The 22500-nt window shown below is 54.7% G+C and overlaps 1 protein-coding gene across 3 annotated transcripts in view; it reads left to right on the plus strand.

Moving 5' to 3' along the window:
- The window catches only part of MGLL (monoglyceride lipase), a 68457-nt gene that overhangs the window by 22678 nt on the left and 23279 nt on the right, over window positions 1-22500 (plus strand). For all 3 annotated transcript variants that reach the window (XM_081276114.1, XM_081276115.1, XM_081276113.1), the window contains exon 3: window positions 5862-5968. In XM_081276114.1, coding sequence (XP_081132240.1) covers window positions 5862-5968 — 107 coding nt within the window. The remainder of the gene's footprint in view (window positions 1-5861; window positions 5969-22500) is intronic.

Here is a 22500-nt window from a genome sequence, read left to right on the forward strand (position 1 = left end):
CATGAGGGCCCCCTCTCAAAGCTGCCTGAGAGTAGGAACAGACATTCTGTGTCTCTCTGGCCAGACATCATTTAAAAAAAAAAAAAAAAAAAAAAAGCAAGCTCTTCTCGTTTTCCAGATCTTTCCTAACAAAACAAAGCAGATTTCTTGTTAGGTTCTGCACTCTGTGCTCAGAGGTGCTAAGAAGCATCATGATCCCCGGCTCCATCAGAGGAACAGACTCCTCGGTGGAGCCAAGTCCAAAGTTCTGTAGGGAGCAGGAGGGGATCTCAGAGGTACTGTGAACCTGATGGACCCCCCATCTCCTGTGATCAGACCCCAGAAACCCCATTTCACTCAGGGGAAAAAAACCAAAACAAAAAAAAAAAAACCCACCCATGAACCTCTAGGAATCAGTTCATGGGATGGCAAGGAAATTGAGACTCAGAGAGGTTGTTAGGTTACTTCATCTCCTGGAGGCCAAGGCCGGAGGACGGCCATGTAGAGGCCAGCCTCAGCCACTTAGTAAGACCCTAAGCCATTTCGAGAGGCCCGGTCTCAAAATAAAATAGAAAAAAAAAAAGGGCTGGGGATGGGGCTCCCGTGGTTAAGCACCCCTGGGTTTGATCCCCAGTGCCACAAAAAAAAAAAAAAAGGAGACAGTTGATTTTTTTTTTTTTTTTTTTTTTTTGGTTTGGATGAGAGAAGAAGAGCCTATGGTCAGGGTGGAGCATGGATGAAGTAGCCCTGGTTTATACACTCTGAAAAGTTCTGCAGCTTATTCATCTCAGGGCTCCAAATGTGCTTTATCGGGAGCGGCTCCACCTCCCAGGGCTGGGAGCCAAGCAGGCCATCTGCTTCTGGGGCTGGGCCTCCCTCCCTCCTCTGAGGCTGGGCCTCGCCCCTCCCCCGTCCCCCTCCCCCCTTGGGTGCAGAAGTTCCAAGAAAAAAAAATCTCAGCCTCTTCTGCAACCTGATTTTTTTTTTTTCTGCTGTGGGCATCAAGGATTCTTGCTGCTGTTGGCTGAGGACACCCCACCCCTAAGAGAGGACAGGGACCATTTTTCCCCCCAGGCACCTGCTCAGAGCCCCCCCCTCCCCCATGTCGGTCCATTGTCTCCTGGTTTGCCCTCCCCAAGATGAAGTCACACCAGGTCACCAGCTTCTGCATTCCAGTCTCTGGGACAGAGAAACAAACCCTGTGCTGGGGGGAAGGAGACTCTCCATGGTGGCTTCCTGTGCGGGGGGGGGGGGGGGGTGACAGGCAGGGACAACCTGTAGGTTCACCTCCCTGTCTTCCTGGCCACCGGCGTTTCTGGACTATTTTGGGTACCACGGGTGGTGCCTTGCCAACCCCCCAAAGCACAAACGATTTCCTTTCTCTTTTCACGGCTGTGACAAGCTCCGCGAGGTGGCAAGCGACTTGCCCCCGGGGCGAGTCACATGCGGTTTGGATCAGAACAGGTCGCTCTGGTTTCGCCCCCAAGGGAAGGTGCCCTGGGGACCCGCACATCTGGGTTTCTTCGTGCACAGTCACGATGGCTCATCTGCAAAAAGAAGATGTCCCCTGATAGGGGACATTTCCAAGCGGTGACCAACAGCCAGGGGTGAAGGTGGGCATTCCACCAGAAAGCCCAGAGCTGGAGGGGGCTGTCAATGACCAGGGGCCCTGGGGCTGGAGGCAGCCCGAGGGAGAGCGGGGGATGGAGGCTCCACCCACAGCAGGTGTTGGGGGGGAGGGGAGCAAGTGGCGACCCCCGGGGACAGGAGAAGCTGCTGGAAATACCAGAAAGCAGCTGGACTCTGCAAACAGGCTGGCTTCTGGGAACTTCCTGCCTCTGAGCCTGCCTTTCAAGCCTGGGGGGGGGGGGGACTCTCAATGGACAGTAATCCCTGGGGGCTCCTCTGCTCAGTTCTCCTTCAGCCTTGGGGACATAGCAGTAAACAGGACCAGCAAGATCTCTGCCCCTGGGGGGGAAACAGGGGGAAGCCCAAACAATCCATCAAAAACTTGTGACTGCAGAAATAACTTAAGTGGTCAGGAAAGCCCTGGCTGAGATGGGCATGATGGCGCACGCCTGTTCATCCCTGCAGCTGGGGAGGCTGAGGCAGGAGGATCGCAAGGTGGAGGCCAGCCTCAGCCACTTAGCCAGGCCCTGAGCCACTCAGCGAGACCCTGTCTCTAAATAAAATGGAAAAAGGGCTGGGGATGGGGCTCCGTGGTGAAGCGCCCCTGGGTTCAATCCCTGGCACCAAAAAAAAAAAAAAAAAAAATCCTGGCCGAGACACCCGCAGGGGGAGGGACGAGCTGGAATGCCAAGATGGGAGGGGGGGGCAGAGGGTGGCAAAGCCTCAGCGGGTGCAGAGAGGCTCGCCAGCAGCAAGCTCCAGCCGGCTCCAACCTGCTCATGAAGGCAGATCCTGCACACCTCTTCTTGGTGACATCTCATTAATAGCTCCAAACCAGAGTCCTGGTGGGAGCACTGACACTGCGGTTTGGCAAACACACGGGGACCCCCGCCACCCCCAGTTGTGAAGCATTTAACAGCACATCCCTGATTGGCATATCTAGGCGCCGGAGAGGAGGCTTGGGAGCTCGTGAGCAGGGACGAGGGGGGGAGGGAGGCGATGGAGGATTTCCAGGCGGCCAGGTTTGGTGCAGCTCGTCTGGGAAGTCCCTGGAGGCTTCAGAGCAGAAGGGTAACGTGATTTGCTTCCACTTTGCCAGACAGAATCTGCAAAGCAGACTCTGGTCCAGGGAACAAGTAAATGGTGGGAGGGGAGATGGATTTGAAAAGACCCCCAGACCCTCAAATCCCCCGTCCAAAAGAACTAGCGTCACACTGGCTGCAAAAGCAAGAGGCAAGTTTATTAATACACAGGCGCCTGCGGGTGCACAGCAAAACCTCAGCCGAAGCTTTGGTGAACTGGCACACCGGGCTTTGGGGTACAGATCTTTTATAGGGAAAAAGGAGTTGTTTCCCGCCTAGCACAGTAACAGGTGTCTCATTGGTCCCTTTGAATCCAACGTACAGGTCACTTAAAGGGTAAACTTGTTTTTCACTATGATAAACTTGTTTTTCACTATAGGTTCCCGAAAAACTCATCAATCTCACAGGTTTACATTGTGTTTCCTCCCTGTTCCCGCTTATGATCCCAGTCTGCTCAAGCATGTCCTGTGATGTGGTCAGGGTGCCCTTTCTAACAGGTCATGTGGTGAGCTCACCCTGTTTACTGCATACTTTCTACTTTTTATAATCGGGCCTTAGGTGATGGGGCTGGGGTCTTTCAGATTGATCAGAACCGGGAGTCCAGGCAAGATCTGAATCCAGGGGCTAAGGAAAAAACCACCGGGCGCAGCAGAGATTTAAGACAAGAATGAGTAGAGGGGCTGGCCTGTGGGTCTGAGCATGCGCACTGAGGGCTAGAGGCGGGGCTGGGGTAGCAGGGCTGGCAGTGGGAGGCGGGGCTGGAATAGGAGGGCGTGGCAGTGGGAGGCGGGGCTAGAGTAGCAGGGCGTGGCAGAGGCGGGGCTATAATAGCAAGGAGTGGCAGTGGGAGGCGGGGCTGGAATAGCAGGGCGTGGCAGAGGCGGGGCTGGAGTAGTAGGGCGTGGCAGCGGGAGGCGGGGCTGTAATAGCAGGGCGTGGCAGAGGCGGGGCTAGAATAGCAGGGCGTGGCAGTGGGAGGCGGGGCTGTAATAGCAGGGTGGGGCAGTGGGAGGCGGGGCTGGAGTAGCAGGGCGTGGCAGAGGCGGGGTTATAGTAGTAGGGAGTGGCAGTGGGAGGCGGGGCTAGAGTAGCAGGGCGTGGCAGAGGCGGGGCTGGAGTAGCAGGGCGTGGCAGCGGGAGGCGGAGCCTGCAGGTGCTGCTGAAGAGCCCGCAAAGCCGTATTTGGGGCAACCAGCAGTGGGGCAGACAGGTCCGTCAGGGAGCTCCCCAAAGCTCCATACCTCTATGGGTAGAAACCACGGTCCCCCCTGCATGTCCCCCAGGGAGCTCAGTGGCTCCAGAGTGGCTGTCAAGTTCTCCTGGGGCTGCCTTCTGGCTGCCATTGCGTTCCAGGGAGTAGAAAGGGTGGCTGCAGAGAAAGACCCCCAAGGGTTTCCCACATGCTTGAGTGCGGAGTGGATTCTGTGGACAGGCAGTGTCAGGCTTGGTGACGTGTCTGGTGCCATTTCTTGGGGCCCTAAATGCAACCCTGAAGCTCTCTCCTGCCCCATGGCCCCTGACCGCGGTGGGGAGAATATTTATGGCAAGATCTGGCCTCGTCCTTTGACCGTTCGAAGTTAAACTGTAGCATGAGTTAATCCAGCAGCTGGTGCGTTCCCAAAGGATGCTAGAGTGCTTGAACCATCCCTTCCGGAAGCTCAGCCCCTTCAATATGGAAAGAATGACTGGTTAGAGGTTCCAGCCCTGTGGACGGCTGGCCCCAGAAACATCCAGAGGGCAGGTGTAATCTGCCCACCTGATGTCCGATCAAGCATGGATGGTGGGACAATCCATGGAATAGTGGAGAGGGTCTGAAGCATTTCTTGAGAGCAAAATTGAGAGAAGTAGCCGGGCACAGTGACGCACACCTGTCCTCCCAGCAACTCAGGAGGCTGAGGCAGGAGGATCTCCAGTTGGAGGCTAGCCAGCCTCAGCAGCTTTCAGGAAAGAAAGAACAGGGGGAGACAGATGCTAAAGGTGATTTAGAAACCAAGATAAAATACCAGTTCAGACAACTTGGCCAAAAGGTATTGTAGAAAGGACACAGGATTCTGAGCAAGTTGGTTATGCACTCAACACACCCAGCACCTGGCTCCTGCCCAGGCACTTCCAGGCTCCTACCTTCACAGAACTGAAGATGAGGAGGCCTCTCTGAGATGAGGTCTGGGTTCTGAGCCCACCCTAGACCTGAAAGCATATCCAGGTGGGGAGATATTCTGAGATACGTTTTTTAACCAATGTGCTGTGTGACCCGGGTGGGTGGACTTAACGTCTCTGAATTTTGCTCTCCTCTGTAAAGAAGAGAAAGAATTCAGCGACGGACGACAAACGGGGAGGATTCAAAACCTGCTAGGTGGCATTAACAAAGGAACTGAGAGGTAGTCAGCGGCTCTTTAAAATAGCAGCTGTGATTATCCATCTCCGGCTCCCCGCCCCCAACCTCACCCCTGACAGCTGGCAGCCAGCGTCTTGAATTCTCTCTGCCTAAAGGGAACTCGAGGTCCCCAAGGATTTTCTGCTAAGAATCCGAGTCTTGAAAATTGGATATTTAAGAACCCAAATTGGCCCCCCCAGGGGAGGGGGGAACCAGCCCCCATGGGAGCCTGCCACGTGCCCGCCCTCTACCTGGCACGTAGCTATGAATCAGCACAAGTGACATCCACAAGCACCAACTTGCATGTTATCACGGTCTTTTTCCAGGTGAAGAATTAAAGTTTTGCTGGTTGGTACATGGCCTGGGGCTCCCAGGGAGAGTCAGGATCTGGCCTCCCTTTTGGCCTGGCTTTCAAGTCTAGTTGTTTTTTTTTTTTTTTGGGGGGGGGGACTGGGGATTGAAATCAGAGGTGCTTAACTACTGAACCACATCCCCAGCACCCCCCTCACCCCATTTTAATAGATTTTATTTAGAGGCAGGGTCTCCCTCCTTAAGTTGCTGAGGCTGGCCTCCCTCTTGCAATCCTCCTGCCTCAGCCTCCCCACTGGGATGACAGGTGGGCACCAACATGCTGGGCTCAAAGTCCAGTTTTTCCCCCCATGTGCCAGGCCCAGCGCTCTGCCACAGAGCCCCAGCCCCACAGCCCCCCAAGGTTTGGTCCTGATTCATTGTGACTCTAGGCGCCACCGGGGGTCTCTCTCAGACTTTGCTAACAGGGTTCCTTCTTCTCTCCTTAGGGCCCTTGTGTTTGTGTCCCATGGCGCCGGGGAACACTGTGGCCGCTATGACGAGCTGGCCCAGATGCTGATGGGGCTGGACATACTGGTGTTTGCGCATGACCACGGTGAGTGCCCGCCTGGGTGGGGCAGGGGAGGCTGGTCGGGCCTCTTCGGTCCCACCGCCATCCGTGTTCTTTCTGCATGATGTGACTGTTTCGAAGTTGAGGACGCGTAGTCATGTGAGCCGAGAAATAGGTGTGACCAGCACCCCGAGAACTTGCCCCGAGAAAGACATTAAACAAGTCATCCCAGGAACTCGGGAGGCTGAGGCAGGAGGATCGCAAAGTAGAGGCCAGCCTCAGCCACTGAGTGAAGCCCTGAGCCACTCAGCAGACACCCTGTCTCTAAATAAAACATAAAAAGGGCTGGGGACGGGGCTCCGGGGGTGAAGCACCCCTGGGTTCAATTAACACGATTTGTAACAACACTGATGTCTGTAAATCGGAGGCTGAGTCTAATGGCAGGGACCTCGTGGCTCAAGTGTATCTTAGCATTTCCTTATTGAGGCAGACGCCTTGAAGCACCGGGTTTGTGGGGGGTCAGGCGGTTTCTCAGTATGCTCAGGGAACTGGGGTGCACGCAGCAGTGCTTGATAAGCCCCGTCCCCAGCCCTTGTTTATATTTTATTGAGAGACAGGGTCTCGCTGAGTTGCTGAGGGCCTCGCTGAGTGGCTGAGGCTGGCCTCCACCTTGCGATCCTCCTGCCTCGGCCTCCTGAGCCTCTAGATGACAGGCATCTGTCACCATGCTCACTGGGACTGTCTTATAACTGAGACACACTGGACTCTAAAAGTTTACCAGGAAGGAACAGAAAGGAGAAGGAGCCCCCAGCCTGGGAGGCTTGGGATCTCTCAGGAACCCCCTTTGGACATTTGTGTGTGGGGGGTGGAATCGACTGCTTTCAGGCTTGGAATCGGAGAGGGCCACCAGGGTCCTCTGGGGGGGTGGGCCGTGTCTGAAGAGGGGATCCCAGGCAGGACCTGGTGGGGGAGAGAGGTGGAGGAGAGCCGTCCCCTCTGCAGGGGTGTGAAGGCCAGCAGTTTTGGGGTTTCCTGTGACACTCTAAATATAGCCCAGGGGAAACCGGGGCTGATGTGCCCACGTCCCCGGGGCCTTCCAGCTGCTCACAGTGACTCACTGGAAACCCCTGGTCTTCCATGCATGCAGACGTCCCGGGGTGACGGGAGAGATGGGAGGGAGGGCCTGGGGGTCCTACCCAGGGGAGAGCCTCAGAGGCTGCAGCCACAGAGGCTGAATCCCAGAACACGGTCAGTAAAGCTACGCCCAGCAGCTGTTTTGGCCCAAAATATCACCCTTCCCGGAAGAATCCGCCTGTCTGCCCAACATGGCAGGTTTTAAAATAGATTTGCGGCTGGGGGTGTAGCTCAGTGGCAGGGCACCTGCTTAGCATGGGCAAGGCCCCGGGCTCCATCCCCAGCACCACAGAGAATAAAAGGAAACCAAAAAAAACTCATAAACATACACTAGCTGCCGGGTGCAGGAGCTCACGCCTGTCATTCCAGCGGCTTGGGAGGCTGAGGCAGGAGGATCGCAAGGTGGAGGCTGACCTCAGCCATTTAGCAAGACCCTAAGCAGCTCAGGGAGACCTGTCTCTAAATAGAATAGAAAAAGGGCTGGGGACGGGGCTCAGGGGTGAAGCGTCCCTGGGTTCAGTTTCAGGTACCGAAAATAAAATAAAAATAAATAAATTAAAAGTTCGCTTGAGGAGGCCACAGAGCTTTCCCTTTATTTACCAATTATAAAGGCGCCCTCCTCCACTATCAGTGAGCTGATTGTGTGCAAATATCTGAGGGAAAGTGCTAAAGAGATGTGTGTGTGTGTCTCTGTGTGAGTGTGTGTGTGAGCGTGTGTGAGATGTGTGCAAGTCTGAGAGTGTGTGTGAGTAATGTGAGTGTGTATGAGTGTGAGTAATGTGTGAGTGTGCATGTGTATGAATCTGAGTGTGTGCGTGTGAATGTGAGTAATGTGGTGTGTATGAGTGTGTGAGTGTATGTGACTGCGTCTGAGAGTGTGAGTGCATGAGTGCGTGTGAATGTGAGTGCGTGTGAGTGTGTGTGTACGAGTGTGAGTGTGTGTGTGCATGCATAAGTGTGTGTGAGTGTGTGCATGAATGTGAGTGCGTGTAAGTGCATGTGAGTATGAGTGTGTGTGTGAGTGTGTGCATGCATAATTGTGTGTGTGAGAACGAGTGTGTGTGCATGAGTGTGAGTGCGTGTGAGTGCAAGTGTGTGAGTATGAGTGTGTGTGCATGCATGAATGTGAGTGTGTGTGAGAGTGAGTGTATGTGTGAGTGTGTGGGAGTGTGTGGGTGTGTGTGCGTGAGTGTGTGTGCATGAGTGTGTGAGTGTGTGTAAGTGTGCATGAGTGCATGTGTGAGAGTGTGTGTGTGAGTGTGCACATGACTGTGTGAGTGCGAGTGTGTATGAGTATGCATGTATGGGTATGTGCACATGAGTGTGTGAGTGCATGTGAGTGTGTGAATGTGTGTGTGATTGTGTGCATGAGTGTGTGAGTGTGTGAGTGCATGTGAGTGTGAGTGTGTGAATGTGTGTGTGATTGTGTGCATGAGTGTGTGAGTGGGAGTGCATGTGAGTGTGAGTGTGTGAATGTGTGTGTGATTGTGTGCATGAGTGTGTGAGTGTGTAAGTGAGTGTGAGTGTGCGTGGTCTGTTCTTTCTCTGTAACTCAGGAGCAGGGAGAGGCGGCAGCGGCCAGGCGTGTCCGGGGGCGCCCCGAGGTGCGGTCTCCCTGAGGCCTGGGTCCCACGCCGAGGGAGAAAGAATATTTAGAAGGTTCGGGGGACGGAAGCGACGCTGCGCTGCAGGGGGACAGATTTGAGTCCAGGTTCCTTGAGGGATGCAGTTCCAAAATAGATGGCCACCCGTTTTACAAGGAATGTGTTTTTGTGGGAAATGTTTGAAAAAATGTGTTGACAATTTTTTTTTTTTGGCTTAATGACTATGAGAGAGACACAGAGTGAGTGGCCCTCCAACGTTCCGCTCACGGGGCCACCTCTGGGCTTGGGTGGCCGAGAGCTTGAGACAGGTCTAGCGGAATGGAGTGCGCCGTGGTTCCCATGCCCTGCCGTCTGCTGTCCCCTTCCCCTTTACCCTCCTCCTCTTCTTCCTCACCAATTTTTTTTTAATTTTATAGCAGAGTGACCTTGGGCACTCAGTGGGGAAGGACATTGCTTTTCTTTTGGGAAGTTGCCAAAGGCGGAAGAGAGGGTCTGGGTGGAGGTTGCTGCTGGGAAACAGTCCTTTACTGAGTGATTGTGGAGTTGAGAGCATCCTCAGGAGGCCGAGGCAGGAGGATGGCAAGGTGGAGGCCAGCCTCAGCCACTTAGTGAGGCCCTAAGCCACTCAGCAACAGCCTGTCTCTGAATAAAATATTAAAAAAAAAAAAACGGGCTGAGGATGTGGTCATTGGTCAAGTCTCCCTGGGTTCAATCCCCTATATGGATTTGCTCTAGTTTGGATCTAGAATGTTCTTCCAAGGCCCGTGGATTAGAAACTTGGTCCTCAGTTTGGCACTATTAGAGGGGGATATCTCCTTTAAGGGGCGGGGCCTAATGGGAGATTTTAGGTCATTGGGGTCATGCCCTCAAAGGAAATTATGGGGTACTTCTTCTCTTCCTCTCTCTCTTGTCCTGGCCATGAAGTGAGTAGCTTTCCTCCACTACATGCTCCCCACTATGAGGTGACATTTGGGACTTGGTCACAGTCCCCAAACAAAAGGATCCGCCCCCCAACCACGGACGGCAAGGCTAAATGAACCTTTCCTCTTTATAAGTTGATTTTTCTCATCCGTTGTGTGACAGTACGGGAAAGCTGACTGATGCAATATTTAACAGCTACTTTTTACTATTGCCGACCTCCGGCCACATCTCAGTTACCTGCCCACGACACACACCGGAAATTCTTGGAACTCTTATTTCCGAATATCTGAATCCTGCCTCAATCGAATAACGTCGTCGACTTCATTCTGTGACCATACTGTCCCCGTCTCTCATTTTATTCATTTCAGGAATTCAAATGAGTAGCTTCAGAATGTCTTGGGGGATCCTTTTTTCTGTCTTATTGGAACAGAATCCCCCCCCTCCAAGGCTGTCATTTCTCAAGGAATCTCTTCATCGTTCCTTCAAGAAACATGGATTGAGTAGTATCGTCCTGGGGGTGGAACAGAGAAAGGAACGAGTCAGGGTTGGGAACCTAGATGTAAAAGTTCAGCTCCAAATGTGTTTTCTGGACGTTTTTGCTCGTCAGGAACGGTCCGGAATTCTACAACTGGCCCCCTGGATGAGTAGGAACCAACCTCAGTTTTCTCACCTGCAGCAAGAGAAGAGTCAAAGTCTCTTCCTGTCTCTTAGGGTCAGTAGGGAGATTTAAAATGAAACAGGGCTGGGGACAGAGCACGCACGAGGCTCTGAGTTTTGTTTTATCCCTAGGATTGTAAAAAAAAAAAAAAAAAAAAGAATATAAAAAGGAATGAAATAGCCGGGCGTGGTGGGGCACGCCTGTCATCCCAGGGGCTCTGGAGGCTGAGGCAGGAGGATGGAAATGGAGGCCAGCCTCAGCCACTTAGCGAGGCCCTGAGCAGCTCACGGAGACCCTGTCTCTAAAATAAAATAGAAAAAGGGCTGGGGACAGGGCCCCGTGGGTTAAGCACCCCCTGGGTTCCATCCCCAGCACCCTGCCCCCCCAAAAAAGGAAGAAGTAGGGTGTGTGCTGGCTTCTTGTACCCACGTCCCTTGCAGATGCCACATGTCCATGCGGGGCTCCTGCTGAAACCTGGTGGTGGCTGCGGGGAAGAGTCTGTTTTTCGAGCCAGAGCCTCTCTCAAGTGGGAGCTCGAACAGCATGTGACCAGGACACGCCAGCCCACCGAGCACTAAAAATAGACGGTGGCGGTGCTGCCAACTGTCAGGGCCAGCCGGGGAGCAGTCGGGGAGAGCGGGGCAGAACGGCGCCCAGCAGAAGTCCCCTGGGAAAAAGGAGCCATCAGCTGGCCCCACGAGGCTTCCTCCTGAAGCCTCTGTGGCCATTTCCAAATGGCCACCAGCTGGGAAGTAAGAAGTGACCCGTGTCCCCCTCTGGTGACACCCTTTCTCAAGGTCTTCACAGCTTGGATTTAATTTCAGTTCTGCAGGTCGCTTCCGAGTCAGATAGAGGGACTGGCTTTATTTGGCAGGGGAGAGCCAAAGTCTGTCACCCCAGCAGCTCGGGAGGCTGAGGCAGGAGGATCGCAAGGTGGAGGCCAGCCTCAGCCACTTATAGAGAGGCGCTGAGCCACTCAGCGAGACCCTGTCTCTAAAGAAAATAGAAAAAGGGGCTGGGGACGGGGCTCAGGGGTGGAGCACCCCAGGGTGCAATCCTCAGGACACCTCCCCCCCCCAAAAAAAGTAGCTTCTGTGACCAGTGTCCTCAGGGTCCCCGTGACTGCCACCGTGTTCTGGAAGCAGCAGTGATGGCTTGTGCCCGTAGCAAGAGAAACACCTGGAGAGACGCCACCAGTCCTTCAGCGCATCTCGCCGCACCCCCTGCGCAAGCAGGCACCCCCAAGTCAGTGGCTCTGGGAAGCAGAGCATCATGGGAGAACTGGCCTGGCCCAGGGCATCTGCGAAGTCAGGAGCCTCCCTCACACCCCCCCTCCCCCGTGCTGCTCCGCACTGCGCAGACTCGTTGCTCCGCACCGCGCAGACTCACTGACCTGCACCCAGCCGCCTGGCACTTAATAGCTGCTCAACCAACGCTCAAGTTCAGCCTTGGCCCGCGGGGGTCTAACTTTGAACTGGAGGGTGGGCCCCAGTGGAAGACGGACCCACGGTGCTTCCCCCAGTGGGAAAATGCGTCATTTTGATGCCAGTTCTGTTTCCATGGATTGTTGCCTTCAAACCTTGGAGCAATACAGCCAGGCTGGCGATGGAAGCTAGCTCAGAGATGCCAAGTAACTAGCCCAAGGCAACACAGCCATTGGATAGCAAGGCGAGACTCAAACCCCCGAACCCTTTCTCTCTCCACCAGGGACTAAACTCAGGGGCCCTCAACTCCTGAGCCCCCGTCCCCAGCCCTATTTTGCATTTTATTTGGAGACAGGGTCTCCCTGAGATGCTTAGTGTCTCGCTTTTGCTGAGGCTGGCCTGCACCTCGCGATCCTCCTGCCTCGGCCTCCTGAGCCGCTGCGATGACAGGTGTGTGCCATGGCACCCGCCCCTTGGCTCCTTTTTTTGTTATGTGCCAGGCTGAGAGATTAATTATACATTTGTGAGTGGCACAGGGACCCCGGTGAGGGGTAAGGACAGGCCCAAGGAGATGGGCGGCGAGAGCCGGAGCAACCCTGGCATAATGGAGCGCCGAGGTCCAACTGACCTTTGTATATCCCAGCCTCTGGGGTCAACCAAGAGGTGATTTATCAGCACGGAAACGGTTAGAAACGACTGCCAGGAACCTTCTGGCTCCTCTTTTCCTACAAGGGTGACATTTACAACTTACAGCGCTTGTCTTTTCTAGAATAACGTCCCCCCCCCCCCAGCACTCTCTAGTCATTTGTCATTGACGTCATAAATCAACTGTTCCTCTCATTGTTTTCCTGTGAAATCTATCTGACTTTGAAAGGCCTTTGGAAAGAGCAAGAGAGAGAGAGAGAGAGAGAGAGAGAGAGAGAGAAGAAAACTGTGGGTGACTCCCCTGTTCTCCCCCGTACCAACAGAAGCTGTTAGAGAGATTGGTACTTGGTCTTGCAAAGTTAAAGATGGAACATTCCCTGCAGAGAGGGTGAGAGGCTGTGGGCTGAATTATCCGAAGTGGCGTCGGGGCCGCTGCAGGGCGCCCAGGGCACCAGGCAGAATGGGTTTCAGCCTCCCAAGCCGCATCCACATTTCCCTCTTGGCCCAAGATGGCTGCAGGCGTTCCAGCTATCACCTTTTACACTTATCCTTACGAGATTCAGAAAGGAGACCCCACTTCGATTTCAGAAGCCTTTTCTGGAAAAATCCATCCATCCACTCCTTCCCTATTTCCGTAATGTGGATTTGGTGACATGGCCACACCTGATTGCCGGGGAGCCTGGGAGATCCAGTGGGTGACTTGGGGACATTGTTGCCCATCTGAATAAAATCTGGGCATTGGGTATTGGGTAGGCAGATGACAGCTGCTGCCAGTTACTCTCCCCGCTTTGGGGAAGTGACAGGTTTTCCATTAACCATTGTGATTAAAAAAAGTCACCTTTGATAAGCATATTGACTTAAGTGGGGGGGGGGACCCTGAGTTGACAGAGTATAGAACTCTATTAAGTAAATAATGACACACAGGTGAGGCTTGGCCACCAGGAAGTCGTCAAGGTGACGTCCAGGGGCCACTTGGGGACAACAGAAGTTTGGATGCATTCTCTGGGGACCGCAGCAGGGGAACTAAACCTGTCACTTACGGATTGGAGCAATAGTGACATATATTCAAAGCCACCCGAGTCCCCGCTGTTCTGAGTCACACTGCAAACATGTGGGGGCCCCCCGTGACTGACTGAGGTGTTGCCAACCCTCCATTCAGAGCCCGGCTCTCAGAACTTGTCATGAGAAGACCCTTGGAGGCCCATCTGGGCCGTGGGAGGCCGCGGAGGTGGCTTGGTGGCAGAGTGAATCTTACCTTTTTTTTTTTAAAACCGCAGAATGAACCCAGGGGTGCTTCACCCCTGAGCCCCGTCTCCAGCCCTTTTTCTATTTTATTGAGAGACAAGGTCTCCCTGAGTGGCTGAGGGCCTCACTAAGTGGCTGAGGCTGGCCTCCACCTTGTGTCCTCCTGCCTCAGCCTCCCGAGCCGCTGGGATGACACGCCTGCGCCCCCCCACTGCGCCCAGCTGAGGATCTTTACCTGTGACCCAGCTGTGAGCAAATATCGAAATTTCCCCTTTCCTTAAATATCCTTTGTCCCCTCCACAAACAACTCCGAGTAGAGCTCATGTGACCACGGTTTCAACTTTGGCTTGTCCCTTGTCTCTGACTCAGGAGAAGTGAAATGGGGTTGAACTGGGGTTTCGTCTTCTCCTTTTCTCTCTGAGGTTAAGCAGTGCGTGGGGGGTGTCCCCGTGGGGACCCAGAGGCTGTGTGGGCGGAAAGAGCACAACCCGTGTCCCCAAGGGCGTCTCCTCGGGGAGTCACCAGCCAAGAAATGACACAGAAACCACTTCACTTCCATGGCCCCCCCAGTGGCTGAATTCATTGAATTTATTTGTTGGTGGGTCCCAGGGATTGAACCCAGGGGTGCTTCACCCTGAGCCCCGTCCCCAGCCCTTTTTCTATTTTCTTTAGAGACAGGGCCTCGCTAAGTGGCTGAGGCTGGCCTCCACCTTGCAATCCTCCTGCCTCAGCCTCCTGAGCCCCTGGGATGAGGCCTGGGCCTCTCTGGACCTCTGTTTCCATCTTGGTAAAATGGAGACCAGCCCCGCCCAGAAGTATTGGTGCAAACACAAGTCACTTAACACACGAATGGTCTTAGAGGTCGGATGTGCCATCTCGGTGTCCCCTAAGACCCCCAGCGAGAGAGAGCTGAGGAGTCGCATCTTAGGGTTGAGGAGAGTCAGCCAGAGGGGAAAGGAGGTATAGGGCTTCGGATGTACGGATAAGGTCAGCCTCCATATGGGGGGGGGGGCTCTGAATTGGACCGACTGGGGATTAAAATATTTAAAAATGAGAAGTTAGCGGGGTGCGGTGGCGTACATGTGTCATCCCAGGGACGACTGGGGAGGCTGAGGCAGGAGGATCACGGGGTGGAGGCCAGCCTCAGCCACTTAGCCAGGCCCCGTCCCTAAATAAAATACAAATGGGGCTGGGGACGGGGCTCCAGTCAGGCTCCCCAAGTGACCGACCTGTGCTTTCCAAGGAGTTCCAGGGCAGACCTAAGAACAGGAAGAGGATTTCTGGGATCCATTTCTGATCATTGCCTCTTTCTCTCCGGGTCCCTGGTGTCGTGTGCAAATGTACCAACTCCAATTACCATCCCCTCGGATTGCAGGCTGTCACAACCCCTCCGTTTGCCTTTATGCATTTGTACCACGGTGACTTCCTGTTCTCTAGTTTTTTAAATTTTTGTTATAGCTGGACAGAATGCTTTTATTTTATTTATTTATTTTTATGTGGTGGATGGAATCCAGGGCCTCACACCGTGCTAGGAGAGTGCCCTGCCACGGAGTCCCTGTCCCCAGCCCGTTTTAGGTTTGAATTTAGAGACAGGGTCTCGCTGAGCTGCTTCGTGTTAAAATTGCCGAGGCTGGCCTCCAACTTGCAATCCTCCTGCCTCAGCCTCCCCCAGCCATGACGATTCCAAAGCGTGTGCCACCACCACTCCTGGCTTGCTCTCTCTTTTTTTTTTTTTTTTTTTTGATGAGTCGCTTTTGAAAGTACAGCATGAGACAGCGACACTGTGAGGCTTGGTGGGAGGAGATATGGCGATCAGATCCCTAAATGCAGATGAAGAAATGTAGGACCAGAGAGGGCAAGGGGTCTTTCTCAAGTCCACCCAGCAATTGAGGGGCAAAATGAAATCTTTTGATTCCCAGCCCAGGGTCCCAAGCCATCTATTGTGTTCTCTTTGTCCCTTAGATGTCCTCTCCACAGCCAACCAAGAAGACAAAACTGCCCCCCATGTCACCAGGAAGCAAACCAGACATGGAAGTGGCTTCTCACTAGGAAGCCACCACCCCCCATCTGTCCCCTCTTCCCCCTCTGGCTCTGCCCCACACACGTAGCCAAGGGATCCTGTTCCACCCAAGGGAGACTATGTCCCTCCTCTGCCCCACACCTCCCATGGCTCCCACCTTCCCTGGTCAAAGTTGGAGTCTCCACAAAAGCCTGCAAGCGCCAAAGGATCTGGCTCCACCCCTGGCTCCACCCACAACTCCACCACAGGCTCCACCCACAGCTCCATCCCGGCTCTACCCTGGCTCCACCCCTGGCTCCACCCACGGCTCCACCCCAGCTCTACCCCCAGCTCCACTCTTGGCTCTATCCAGGCTCCACCCCTGGCTCCACCCCCAGCCCCACCTCTGGCTCCACCCCCAGCTCCACTCCTGGCTCCACCCACAGCTCCACCCACAGCTCTACCCCCAGCTCCACTCTTGGCTCTATCCAGGCTCCACCCCTGGCTCCACCCCCAGCCCCACCTCTGGCTCCACTCCAGGCTCCACCCACAGCTCCACCCACAGCTCTACCCCCTGGCTCCACCCTGGGCTCTATCCAGGCTCCACCCCTGGCTCCACCCTGGGCTCTATCCAGGCTCCACCCACAGCCCCACCTCCGGCTCCACCCCCAGCTCCACTCCTGGCTCCACCCACAGCTCCACCCACAGCTCTACCCCCAGCTCCACTCTTGGCTCTATCCAGGCTCCACCCCTGGCTCCACCCCCAGCCCCACCTCTGGCTCCACCCCCAGCCCCACCTCTGGCTCCACCCCCAGCTCCACTCCCGGCTCCACCCACAGCTCCACCCCCTGGCTCCACCCTGGGCTCTATCCAGGCTCCACCCCTGGCTCCACCCACAGCCCCACCTCCGGCTCCACCCCCAGCTCCACTCCTCCACTCCCAGCTCTACCCCCAGCTCCACCCTCGGCTCTATCCGGGCTCCACCCCCAGCTCCACCCCCTTCATTTGAAATGAAGTCGAATTGGAAATAAAGGCATGGAGAAGGGCATCGGCACACACTTTTCCTTTTATAATGAATGTCACCTGCATCTCAAGGAAACTGATGGCAGGGAAGCTTGCTGAAACTTTGCTTTGGTCCTGGTCAGTCAGGGGATGGTTTTTATTTGAGGGTCTTCATCAAATGCTGTACTTCACAAGTTCTGGTGAAAATGTTGATTTTTTTTAAAAAAAAATGTCTTTTTTGCTGAGCACCGTGGTGCACACCTGTCATCCGCACAGCTTGGGAGGCTGAGGCAGGAGGATCACCATGTGGAGGCCAGCCTCTGAAACTGAGCGAGGTCCTAGGCAGTGAAATCCATCAGGCCTGTTCTGAGAGTCGGCTGCGCCTGAGCCCCATGCTGCACTCGGAGGAGTCAGGGAGGCAGGCTTTGCTCGGTTCCCAGGGATCTCAACCCCTGGAGACCCGTGCTTCATGCTGCTGAGTGACAGTGGGACTGGGGATGCATGCAGAAGGCAGGGTGAGGCCGCAGGGCAGAGGTGATGTCTATGAGGGTTTTGAAGATAGAATAGGAGTTTGTGAGCTTGGCAGAAGAGGGTACCGTTGCAAGTAAAGGAAATTACATTTGCAAAATTAAAAAAATATATATATAGAATCTGGTTCCTGAGCAGAAAAGAGGCCCGAGAGCTAGGGGTGGAGCCGGGGGTGGAGCCAGGGGTGGAGCCAGGGTGGAGCTGTGGGTGGGGCCAGGGTGGGGCAGGGGTGGATCCAGGGTGGTGCTGTGGGTGGGGCCAGGGAAGCCAGGGGTGGAGTCATGGGTGGAGTCAGGGTGGAGCTGTGGGTGGAGTCAGGGTGGAGCTGTGGGTGGAGCCAAGGTGGAGCCGGGGTGGCGCTGTGGGTGGAGCCAGGGGAGCCGGGGGTGGAGCCGGGGGTGGAGCCGGATCCTGCAGAGCATGCAGGATTTTGTGGGGACTCCGACTTTGACCAGGGAAGGTGGGAGCCATGGGAGGTGTGGGGCAGAGGAGGGACATAGTCTCCCTGGGTTGGGACAGGATCCCTGGCTGTGTGTGGGGGGCAGAGCTGGAGGGGGGAAGAGGGGACAGATGGGGGGTGGTGGCTTCCCAATGAGAAGCCACTTCCATGTCTGGTTTGCTTCCTGGTGACATGGGGCCATCTTGTTCCAGCGTCCCCGAGTGGACTTCCCTCTGCGTGCATCTGTGTCCTCCTCTGTCTTTTAAGTCACCAGCCATATTGGATTAGGGTCCCCTGAAGGACCTCATTAAGGAAACTGCATCGGCTCTTTTAAGGACCTTGCTCCAAATGCGATTTCACTCTGAGGTCCCAGCAGCTCAGGAGGCTGAGGCAGGAGGATCGCAAGTTGGAGGCCAGCCTCTGCAAAAGCGAGGCCCTCAGCAGCTCAGGGAGACCCTGTCTCTAAATAAAATAGAAACAGGGGCTGGGGACGGGGCTCAGGGGTGGAGGGCCCCTGGGTTCAATCCCCAGTATCCGAAAAAAAGAAAGAAGGCATCCTGGTCCTGAGGAGTCCCCCGCCTAGCAGGGAGCGGAAGTTCTGCAAACAGAGCTGTCATTTTGCTATTACGCCATGACACTGGATTTGGGGACTCTGGGCACAGAGGCAGGAGGAAGGGAGTGTCTCCGAGGGGAGCTGTGGGTTGAGCAGGCTTCGCACAGGGGGTGAGGAGGTGTTCCAGATGGAGGAGAGGGCGTGCACACGGGTGCAAAGAGGACTGAGTGGGTGGTCCCTGGAGCCCGGGAGGATCGAGATCAGAGAACTGGGCCCCTGGCCAGGGGCCTGTCCCTTCCCCAAGACCCAGGCTACACCGCCAGACATGCCCCACACCCAGCCCATCAGAGGACAGGAGCTGAACAGGGGTCCTGGGAGCTTCCCACTTCTGAGTAGGAGGGACAGACACAGAACAAGAAAGAGAGAAGCCAGGTGCAGTGGCCCACACCGGTAATAATCCAGGCAGCTCAGGAGGCTGAGGCAGGAGGATCAGGAGTTGGAGGCCAGCCTCTGCAACTTAGCGAGGCCCTAAGCAACTCAGGGAGACCCTGTCTCTAAATAAAATAGAAAAAGGGCTCAGGGGTCAAGTGCCCCTGGATTCAATGCCCAGTAACAACAACAACAAAAAAAAAATTAAAAAAAGAAAGAACTTTCTAGAAGAAAGTCCCTGATGTAAAATAACAGGCGTCCAACTCAGAGACCTTCTTCTGTAGGGAAAACGAGGAAGGAGAAGAACCATCTCGGTGGATAGGAGGTGGCAGAGGAGGGAAGGGTCGTGAGTTGCCCTCCCCACAGGGACAGGAATGCTGGGCGGGTGGGCAGGGTCCAGGTCTCTAGGGGACAAGGCCTCACGACCCTGAGAAACAGAACAAGGATCACTGTGTGACACTGAGTGTTGGCAAGGATGCGGGGAGAAAGGCCACTCACCCAGGGTGGGGACCGCAGGTTGGTGCGGCCACTCTGGAGAGCAGGGTGGAGAGTCCTCAGAAAACTGGGAATGGAGCCACCATGGGACCCGGCTGTCCCACTCCTCAGTTTATACCCAAAGGATTTAAATCAGCACATGACAGGGACACAGCCACATTGATTGCTACAGCAGCTCAATTCACAAAAGCTAAGCTAGGGAACCAACCTAGGTGCCCCTCAGCAGATGGACGGATAAAGAAACTGTGATCTATATACACAGTGGAATATTACTCAGCCATCAAGAAGGATGAAATGATGGCATTTGCTGGTCAATGGATGGAGCTGGAGTGAAATAAGCCAGTCCCCAAAACCAAAGGCTGAGCCTCCTCTCTGATATGGGGTCGGTCCTGCCCCATGGCTGGTTTCTCAGTCTTAGGAAAATGGGAATCCGGGCCTCCTCCCTCCTCAGGTCCTCACTACTGAGTCTCCTGCTCCATTCCAATACTTTTCTTTTTCTTCCTAGTACCCAGGATTGAAACCAGGGGTGCTTCACCCCTGAGCCCCATCCCCAGCCCTTTTTTCTATTTTATTTAGAGACAGGGTCTCGCTGAGTTGCTCAGGGTCTTGCCAAGTGTCTGAGGCTGGCCTCCACCTTGCGATCCTCCTGCCTCGGCCTCCCTAGCCGCTGGGATGACAGGCATGCACCACGGCGCCCCGGCTTCCTCTTGCTTTCTGATGATGGCTTTTTCTGCAGACTCCTGGGTGAATGCCATTATCCCTGATGTCAGTTTTCACAGACAGGAAAACCAAGAATCCCAGTAGTGACTAAGTTGGTCAACTTCCCCCCAGTCACCAAGCAGCAGTCAAGATCTGAACCCACGTCTCGCCCCTTTGCTTCAGGTCTGTGTTCTTTCCGCCGTTTTCCAGAAATTCTGCCCATGCAGACGGGTTTGATGGCACAGGGGCATGTGGATCCGTCAAAACATAGTGTCTCTAATCTATTTTTCCAACCCAAATAGCGGTGACAGAGAGAGAGAGAGCGCGTCGTCGAAAAAATCAAGCTCGTCTGGATTTAGAATTCAGTATTCTGCAAAATCTGGGTCATGTTGCTTCTTCTTTTGACATTTCCCCCTCTCTATAGGGTTCAAAGAATATGCAAGGGTTTTTTTATTTCTTTTTTTTATATATATATATATCACACTTTTTTTTTTTACTGAATGTTCAAAGGCCCTGGGGTTGCTTGGAAAGCCAGGGGTTCAAGCCTCATCCTGGCTACAGACTTCTGGTTCCTTGATCTACCGCATCCTGGAAGTTTCTGGGGATGTGTGTGTGGGGGGGGGGTGAACGCGTGTCTCCCCACCCAACAGCTGTCACCTGGGTAGAAGCAGCCAGAGGCCCCTTTGTCCCCAGGCAACTGGATCCCAGAGATGCCAGACAGAAGGTGCCAGGTTCCTGCCCAGAGCCTCACCCTTCCTGAAAGAGGATGCTCAGAGCCTCCCTGGGTGAGAGAGAGAGAGAGAGAGAGAGAGAGAGAGAGAGAGGGAGGGGGTCTGACTTGGGATCTGTAGCCATATGCTGAGCGTTGGCATCGTGATCCGTCTCCCAAGCTGTTGTTCAATTAGTAAAGAAATTAATTTCTGCTTTTATTTATCTGCTCTGCAAAATGGAGAGCCGGGCTCCCGTGCAGAGGAGGGGACATATGTATGTAGACACCAGGGGAGGTGGTCTGTCCCCCACCCCCTCCTTTGGTGCAGGGGAACCAGGAGATCCAGAGGTGACACAGGGAGGTCCCCAGGGTTCCCGGAGAGGGGGACTTTGGAAACCATCGGCCAACCCAAGAGGAGGAAGTGGCTTTTGTTGTGGGGAAACAGACTCTCTTCCAGGCCCACAAGCTGACATCTTGGACCTTCTGCCATCTGGGCGGGGTTTTTATATTTTTATTTTTTTTAGAAAAAGAGAAGAAACGGAACCTCTCTGCCCCCATGGTCCCCTGGCCCTGGGCGGGGGGGGTGACCCATGTTGTCATCTAACTCACCTTAGATGGCCTCCTTTGACTTGTGGCCCTTTCTGTTCCCCTGGAGTTGGGGGGACCTGATGTCGTGTTTGTTTTTAGTGATGATGGAATGTTCCGGTTGGTGGCCGTAAATGGACCTATAAGATGTCATTTCCTCACTTTTTTAAAAAATTAGGGATTGAACCCAGGGTGCTGAACCCCTGAACCCCGTCCCCAGCCCCTTTTTCTATTTTATTGAGAGACAGGGTCTCACTGAGTTGCTCAGGGCCTGGCTAAGTGGCCGAGGCTGGCCTCCACTTTGCGATCCTCCTGCCTCAGCCTCCTGAGCTGCTGGGAGGACGGGTTAAGCACCCCCTGGGTTCAATCCCGGGTCTAGTGGCCTCCATGGGACTCTGTGCCCCACTGGTGGACGCCAGGTCCAATACCAGCTTGGCATCTTCGGACGCACTTGCCCGCACAGGGCTGGACAGGCAGCCACCAGAAGATTGAGCAGCAAGCCCAGAGGGCAGCAGGGGACAGAGAGGGACAGATGGCCCGTCTGTGGCCTCTTGGCTGGCAGGCTGGCGGGGGGCTCGGGGCTCAGGCTGCAGGATGCCTCCAATCCTGGAAGATGGCTTGTGCCCAAGGACACTCTTTGGCCTCCTGTCCTCCTCAGCTCCCAACACCCACCCCCACCCTGAGAGTTTAGTGAGCATGTACTACGTGCCCTGCTCTGCGCAGAACTCCGTCTCCTCCCAGCAGGTATACAACAAGCGCTTCATAAGCAAGCCTCTTCTGCCACATTACAATGTCCCTAGCTGAATGTGCAATAGCGCTTGGTCATCTTCTCCCTTCACCAAAGCAGCATGGGGAAAGGGGGGGGGCGCTGCACCCTGACCAGGCCCAGACTGGGCAGAAATGTACAAATCTGTCCCCTTGATTGGAGGGAAGTTTGAACCTCCCCGCCCCCAACACACACACACACACCCGGGCAGAAACCACTTCCTGTGTCTGTGTTAGCGGCACAACTGGGTCCTTCCACTCTCTTGAGACAGAAAGCACCGACCTTTGGCCTTTGTCGAAATCACCAGAATCCTAAGATCCACCTCCCAGACTTGCTGGACCTTTCTCTTCTGAAATATGAAAACTATAGAGCCAGGTGTGGTGGCCCGCGCCTGTCAATCTCAATGGCTGGGGAGGCTGAGGCAGGAGGATCGAAAGGTGGAGGCCAGCCTCAGCCTGAGCCACTCAGGGAGACCCTATCTCTAAATAAAATTTAAAAAGCGGTTGGGGACGGGGCTCCAGGGTTGAGCACCCCCGGGTTCCATCCTCAATACCTTAAAAAAAATTAGGAGAGGGGACTAAGTCGAGTTCTTGCTCCCCAAGAATCCATTCCACCCTGATGCCCCTTGACAAGGGACTTTATTCTTGCTTTGGGTCTGCAAGGGCCAAGACTCCTACATCTGGCTCCTCCTGGGTCTGTCACGTGGTTCCCAAGGCCAGAGCCTCCACAATGACCGGCTGCC

Source organism: Spermophilus citellus (genome assembly GCF_964194105.1).
Source record: "Spermophilus citellus genome assembly, chromosome: 19".
In the NCBI taxonomy this organism is placed as follows: Eukaryota; Metazoa; Chordata; class Mammalia; order Rodentia; family Sciuridae; genus Spermophilus; species Spermophilus citellus.